General features: G+C 45.5%; 1 protein-coding gene across 1 annotated transcript; it reads right to left on the bottom strand.

Moving 5' to 3' along the window:
* Positions 1 to 2,815: 2,815 nt before the first annotated feature.
* LOC148146025 (uncharacterized) lies at positions 2,816 to 7,255 on the bottom strand. The gene is made up of 3 exons (XM_087999156.1): positions 7,095 to 7,255; positions 5,297 to 5,363; positions 2,816 to 3,411 (listed from the first exon to the last, which is right to left on the bottom strand). The coding sequence occupies exons 1-3, from the start codon at positions 7,147 to 7,149 to the stop codon at positions 3,207 to 3,209; spliced, it is 327 nt and encodes a 108-aa protein (XP_087855282.1). The 5' UTR covers positions 7,150 to 7,255; the 3' UTR covers positions 2,816 to 3,206.
* Positions 7,256 to 7,509: the final 254 nt, after the last annotated feature.

A 7,509-nucleotide genomic window follows, 5' to 3' on the forward strand; every position in this document is an offset into this window, starting at 1 on the left:
AATGAGGAGTGGGGGATGTTGCTGTCAAAAGGGGTGGGGAATCAAGGCTGGGGTGAGGGAAGCAGATGAATTTGTGGAAGTGAGATCAAAGACAGTGACAGGGAAAACTCAAGGTATAATGGGGGGTTTACAGAACAGAATTAGAAGTCTGGTAGGCGACACAAGGGATGGTTTATTTGCAGCGACCACCACCATGGACTCTGCAGGAGGAGCACAGAGGAGCAGGGTGGACATCATTAATGGAGGATAGCAAGAAGTTCATTACAGTGGATCTCAATTTTGGGCAGATGGGCAGAAAAAGGCTGTCGAGTTAGGACAATTTCAAAGGAGAGATGGAGACTCTGGGTGACCAGGTGGTGCCTGGTGCTGACAGTGTACACCACAACCTGCTTCCCTGCCATCACTTGCCTTTCTCTAAATGCGCAATACAACTGGAAAGTGGCTGGGACAATGACCTGGGCAGCTGGGAGTGGGGGCTGGAGGGGAAGGGGGAGGCAGAGAGTTGATGGAGACGGTGTCACTTTGATGGGTCAAAGCACAAGGTCCATGTCTGCTGTACGTTTAGATATTGAAGGGACAAATACAAGACGCAACCATTTGCAAAATCTAGCTGCATTTCATTTACAGACAACTCCTTGCCAAGTGCAATGCACAAATACTGAATGTTCTTCTGCATCAAATATTGGTCAAAGATGGAGTGCACCAGATTATTTTAGCTGGTTAAACTAACATTGTCACCTCAGTGGTGCAGAATGCAGCAGCAATTACTTCAAAGGAGATGAATGCTGGCTAAAAGCATCTCATCATTTTTGGAACTTCCAAAGTTGCTGTGGGACAAGGGGAGTGTCATGATGGAGTCTAATGAATGCAATGGAGAGTGGAATGTTTAAAGTGGCTCTGGGATGGCAAGGAGATCAGAGTGCAGCAGGCATTCCCTTCTAATGTGTTGGTCACTCAGCTGGCACATACGTTCACCAATTTGGTGCTCATGCAGCAACAGGGCCATGGTGGAGTTCCAAGGTACAGTTCCACAGCTTGGATGTGTCTGGGGGAGAGGTGGGGGGGGCGTTGGAAATGGGAACATTCAGTATAATCCAGATAGCGTGTGCCACACTATCCTGTCATGCTGTGTTCTGCATGATTAGAGCTGGCAACGAGATGATGTGCTGGATGCTGAGGAGCTGAGAGAATGGGAACATTTGTCTGAAGAAAAGGATGAGGACATTGAACTGGAGGAAGCTTTCCTTTCTTTGTAAGTGACTGAGCTTAGCTGCTGCAGGCACTACATGGCAGGCAGATTGACATCCAGTTCCAATAGATGCCAGCTGGCTGCAGAAGAAGGGCGGCACGGTGGCACAGTGGTTAGCACTGCTGCCTCACAGCGCCAGAGACCCGGGTTCAATTCCGGCCTCTGGCAACTCTCTGTGAGGAGTTTGCACATTCTCCCCGTGTCTGCGTGGGTTTCCTCCCACAATCCAAAACTGTGCAGGTTAGGTGAATTGGCCATGCGAAATTGCCCCTAGTGTTAGGTGAGGAGGTAAATATAGGGGAATGGGTCTGGGTGGGTTGCACTTCGGCGGGTCGGTGTGGACTTGTTGGGCCAAAGGGCCTGTTTCCACACTGTAAGTAATCTAATCTAATCCATCATGAACTCTCAAAGTGAAGATGCAGATTCTGGTTGACATTGAGGGTGTGAGCTGCAGCCTGGATTCCTTTCCTTTCTGTTCTTTTTTTTTTGCCAGCTGTCAATAAAAACTTATGTTTGGACTGATCTGAATGTTCCCCTTCCATACAATGACAAGATATGAATGGGGAAAGATGAGCAGGCAGTGAGATGAGATATATCTAAGGCCAGGTGACAGATATTGCCTGGAGCTTAAACAGCCACTCAAGGTAGTGTCAACTATATGCCAAATGCAGTGTTTCTGCCACTCATCTGGGTGCACTTTTTTTAAAGATGGCAAGGGTGCAAGAGGAACTAGTCTTTTGGCAGATACCACTGACTAGCAAGTTCTGTAAACAGAGCAAGTTAAAGTGTGGCTAGAATCAGATGAAAGGGATGCCATAGGAGTGGGGTAAGATATGGTGTGAAACCTCACTTGGCCTCATGGCTGGAACCCCTCCAAAACATTCCACTAACTTGCATAGTCAAGCTCCAGCTGAGAGTGTCTTACTGACCACAGGCCCTCCATAAACTGCCAACTATCCCCTCAGTTTCTGCTTTGATTTGTGTTTGTGGGCAGACTATGTTAGGTTTAGGATGAGGTGAAAATCATCTTTCTGGTGGCCCCCTGCTGGGATGATGGCACCAACACCAGGCCTGTTTCAGCAGGAAAACCAGGAACCTTCAAATACTGGAATAAGAACCCAGTGCTGGGGAAGTCAGTGCAATGTACAGCTGAGCGCAGGTTGAAACACTCAGCCCCTCTCTCAGATTGCACTGTACTCACTGGGCCAACAAATTGGGTTCATAGAATCCCTACAGTGTGGAAACAGGCCATTTGGCCCAATAGGTCTTAACCAAGCCTCTGAAAGGCAACCCACCAAAAGACAACCCACCCAGATCCATGAACACTATGGGCAATTTAGCATGCCCTATTCACCTAACATGCACATGGTTGGACTGTGGAAGGAAACCTAAGCACCCAGAGGAAACCCAGACAGACTGTATAAACTCTACACAAAGTCACCCAAAGAATTGAACCCAGGTCCCTGGCGCTATGAGACAGCAGTGCCAACCACTGAGCCACCACGACATACTTGAAATCCTGATCAGAAAATACACAGAACACAAAAATACTACACAAACTGGCAATAATGGTTTAACTCTTCCATTCAGTTTACCATTACAAATGTCCAAGTACTACAAGGTGGCATAGTGAAATTAAACAGCATAAAGCTTTGGAAATGAGAGGTTGCTACAAAGTGGTAACAAGGATTATTACAATCCACAGGTTTGCCTCAAAACAGGTTCATTTGATAGAATCGAGAAGAAAAACTCACATCATTTACAATCCCAGCATTTGATACAGTGACAATTTGGAGCTGCGACTATTGAATAATTCTTTGAATGCGTTGCATTTTACTCTAATCCACATTCATAAACGGTTGTGGCAATTTGTCGAGGAATGTTTGAATATTATGTTTTGGGTTATCTTCAACTCAGATGAATGTGCCCAAACAAGGGGCAGTCTTCCTTGTCGACTCTAGGCTTCGGCTCCATCTGCTCCGAAGGCGAGGGGGAGACGGTCCCGGGGAGAGAAGCCCGGCCCATCTCCGGAAACCCAGACACCATCTCCAGATACCCCGAGGTCGGAAATCTCCGCCAGCGGTCCTTCAGCCTCACGCAGTGCAGCTGGTGCCAGATCGTCTCCCGGAGGCAGCAGCGGGATTTCAGACGCTCTTCTCAACCTGGAGAAATGACAGCAGCTGTCACCGAGTTGCCCAGAGACTGAACTAACAACCATGGGGCCAAAGACATCTCAAATTATTCAAATCATCCTGTTTGGTGAAAAACCATGAAAAAACAGTGCACTCATCCCAATTCAGAGACAGGAAGAAAATTCACAAGACCTGACCACCAACAAACCAATTTGGAACACAGAACTATACAACACAGGAATGGGACCTTCAGCCTACGATGTTGTGTTGAACTTGACACCAAATTAAACTAATCCCTTCTGCCTGTCTATGGTCCTTGCGTACTCATGTGCTTATCTAAATGTCTCTTAAATGTCCTTCTGGTATCTGCCCCTATCACCATCTCTGGCAGTGCGTTCCAGACTCCTATCACTCTCTGTGTAAAAAACTAGCCCCTCACATGTACTTTGAATTTACCCCCTCTTAGCTTAAGTGCGTGCCCCCTAATATTCGGCATTTCAACTCTGGGAAAAAGATTGTGACCGTCAACCCTATCTATGCATCTATCGAGTCTCCCCCCTCAGCCTCCACCACTCCAGAAAAACAACTTGAGTTTTTCTAGCTTCGCTTAACAGCTCATACCCTGTAATCCAGACAGCACTCTGATAAACCTCTTCTGCACCCTCTCCAAAGACTCCACATCCTTCTGTAATGTGGAAACCAGACTTGAACGCAGTACTCTAAGTGTGGCCTAACCAAAGTCTTATAAAGCTGCAACATGACAGCATGATGCTTGCACTCAATTCCCCAATCAATAAAGGTAAGCCTGCCATACGCCTTCTTTACTATCCTATCGAATTGCATGGCCACTTTCAGGGAGATATGGACTTGATCCCCAAGACCCCTCTGCACATCAATGCTGTTCAGTGTCCTTCCATTAATCTGTATACGTTTCCTTAACATTTGATCTCCCAAAGTGCAGCACATCACACTTACCCAGATTAAACTCCATTTGCCATTTCTGTGCCCACATTTGCAACTGACCTATATCTCGTTGTATCCTTTGACAACCTTCTATACCATTCACAACTGCATCGATTTTTGTGTTGTCTGCAAACTTCCTAATTCGCCCCAATACATTTTCATCCAAGTAATTTATATATATAATAAAAAGTAGCATGGATCCCTGCAGACACCACTGATCATGGACCTCCCAGCCAGAAAACACCCTACCAACCCTACCCTCTGCCTTCTATAGATCAGCCAATTCTGAAGACATGCGGCCAGGTCACCATGGATCCCATGCATCTTAATCTTCTGAATTAGCCGACCATGAGGGAGTTTGTCAAAGGCCTTACTAAGATCCACATAGACAATATCTGCAGCTCCAACCTCATGGATCACCTTTGTCACCTCCTTGAAAAATTCAATCAAGTTAGTAAGACATGGCCTGCCCCACAAAAAGTCATGCTGACTGATTCAATTAGGCTGTGCTTTTGAAGCAGGAGTATGCCCCTCGAGCCCGCCACACCATTTAGTAAGGCCTTGGCTGATCTGATTGTGATCTCAAATCCACATTCCTGTATGTACACAGTATAGCCACCCCCTTTCTGATAGCATTGTTGGTGTTCCTATAGGACATGGGCTGCAGCAGTTCAAGACGGCAGCTCACCATCATCTTCTCAAGGGCAGTTAGGGATGGACAGTAAATGTTGTCCCAGCCAGCAACGTCCACATACTATGAAGTAGTGTAAAAGAAATATGGGATATGAGTTAGGTGTGCCCCATGCAGATCCCACATTCATCTATTGGTTCAGTCAACCAAAGGAAACCTGCCACATCACTGAGTACATCTCTCAAATGACTTCCCAAATATCTTAGCTGCAGCCCCCATCCTCACACCACCACATCCCCAGCAGCAGTTTTCTGGACTTACAGGCTTGGGTGTTCACTCAGTGGATTTCCTTTAGATTTCAGATTCTTCCGTCTTTCAACCGGGGCACCTAACCACATTGAGTAAGAGAAAAGTCAATTTATTACACCAGACAGAGATGATCAGGATCTGGACAAAGCAATAGGCGCTCACTTCAGAATAAACATCACTGTTCATTGATCAAGCTCCTAAATATTACCGTGATGGAGAACATTTCAAGAATTACATAGCAGAGCAAAGCCAAAAGCTGGTTGCAAATTATGGTGAAACACTCACTGTCAGAGACCCCAACATCAAGACAATCACTCTACAGATATAAAACATATGGAATTCTCTATCCTTTTCAAGACATTTTTCCATCTACAGATTCTGCTAAGACCTTTCTTTACTTGATATATATTCACCAGCAAGATCTTGGTCCACAGACACAATGTCAAAGTTTGCGAATGACACAAAAATGGGAGATACTGTCAACCACGAGATTCTAGGACTGCAACAGGACATAGGCAGATTAGTGGGATGGGCAGACCAGTGGAAGGTAAAGTTTGATGCAGAGAATTCTTAGGTGAATTCTTAGTGTGGCACAGTGGCTCAGTGACCTGGGACCTGGGTTCAATTCCACCACTGGGTGATTGTGTGGAGTTTACACATTCTTTCCATATATGTGTGTTTCCTCTGGGTGCTTTGGTTTTCTCCCACAATCCAAAGGTCTGCAGGTTAGGTGGATTGGCCATGCTAAATTGTCCATAGTGTCCAAGGATGTGTAGATTATGGGGATGGTGTAAGTCTAGGTGAGATGCTCTTCAGAGGGTCGGTGTGGACTCAATGGACTGAATAATCTGTTTCCACACTGTAGGGATTCTACATGACATACTTTGGTAGGAAGAATTAGGAGAGACAGTATAAAATAAAGGGCACACTCTAAAAGGGATGCAGAAGCAGAGGCTGTATATATGGATGTCACGGAAGGTGGCAAGACAGATTAGAAGGTGATTAATAAGTTATACAGTAACTTAGGTTTTATTAATATGGACATGGAGAAGAAGCAGGGAGGTTATGTTGAATGTTATAAGAACTGGCTAGACCTTAGTTACAGTATTGTGTACAGTTCTGGGCGTCACACTAGAGGAAGGATGTGAACACTGTGGGGAGCGTACTGAGGAGATTTTCAATAATGGATCCAGGAATGAAGAACACAAAGACATTAGGACTGTTTATCCTGGACAGAAGAAAGAGGAGATTTGACAGAGGTTATCAAAATGTTGAAGGGGTAAAACTGGTGGAAGCATGGAGATTTTGATGATACTAATTGAAGGTGATTTTGTACAAAAAGCAAGGACGTTTTGTCATAGAGTGAGTGATGGGGTAAGAAATCCTGACAGTGTGGGTGAGTAGTGTCTTTGCTGAGAACAGGAAGTTGGACAGAGAGTCTGGCCAGGGTTGGAACTTGTCTTGGCGACTGTCACACGAGAAAGGTTGCCTTTCCCTGGGCAATGAGGGGTGGCAGAGTTGGTGCTCTGCCCATCCATGGAGCCCTCACTGTCCTCAGAATTCTGAGAAAGTCCCTCATCTTCACTCAAACCCTGCCCCAACCCCCTTCCTCTAATGGGGCCATTTCCACCCACGCACTTCACGTTAATTTAAATTTCAGTCTGAAATTCCAGTGGCAATAATTCTCCCAAAGAAAAATGTGCTACTTAGAATGACGAATTCCTTAAGGAAACGGATTTAAGCCGCGGAAAAGTTATCACTACCCAACTAAATTTAAATAAGATTCAAAGAAAAACAGGTGGTTCCTTACCCTGGAGAGAAAGGGCTGCCGACAGGATCAAACACAGGGTGAATATCCAGTGCATTGTACAGACTGGTCCGAATACTCCCTGCTTGGAATTGGCGTATGGTGCTCACGACACCAGCGATTGTAGCTCGGGGATGTGAAGACTGGGTTTTTGGTTCTAACTGTATGAACTTAGCTCAAAGCCAACCTCCCCGTGCGTCAGAGCGGGCAGGAAATAACAGTAACGCAATGGAAACATCAGACAATGTTGCAAGTTATGAAATGCCCTTCTAGGTATCCCCCTAGCCTCCCCAATTAAAAAATAAATAAATCCTATTCGTTAAAAATAATGAAATGTTTACTGACTCACTTCAGCCTGGCAGTGAAGTTGCACAGTAAATGATGACTTGCCCTAGTGTCTGGTTTTAAGCGAAAATTA

Source organism: Chiloscyllium plagiosum, unplaced genomic scaffold, assembly GCF_037043375.1.
Source record: "Chiloscyllium plagiosum isolate Xiang-an unplaced genomic scaffold, Cpla_swu_hap1 HiC_scaffold_22, whole genome shotgun sequence".
NCBI classification, from domain to species: Eukaryota; Metazoa; Chordata; class Chondrichthyes; order Orectolobiformes; family Hemiscylliidae; genus Chiloscyllium; species Chiloscyllium plagiosum.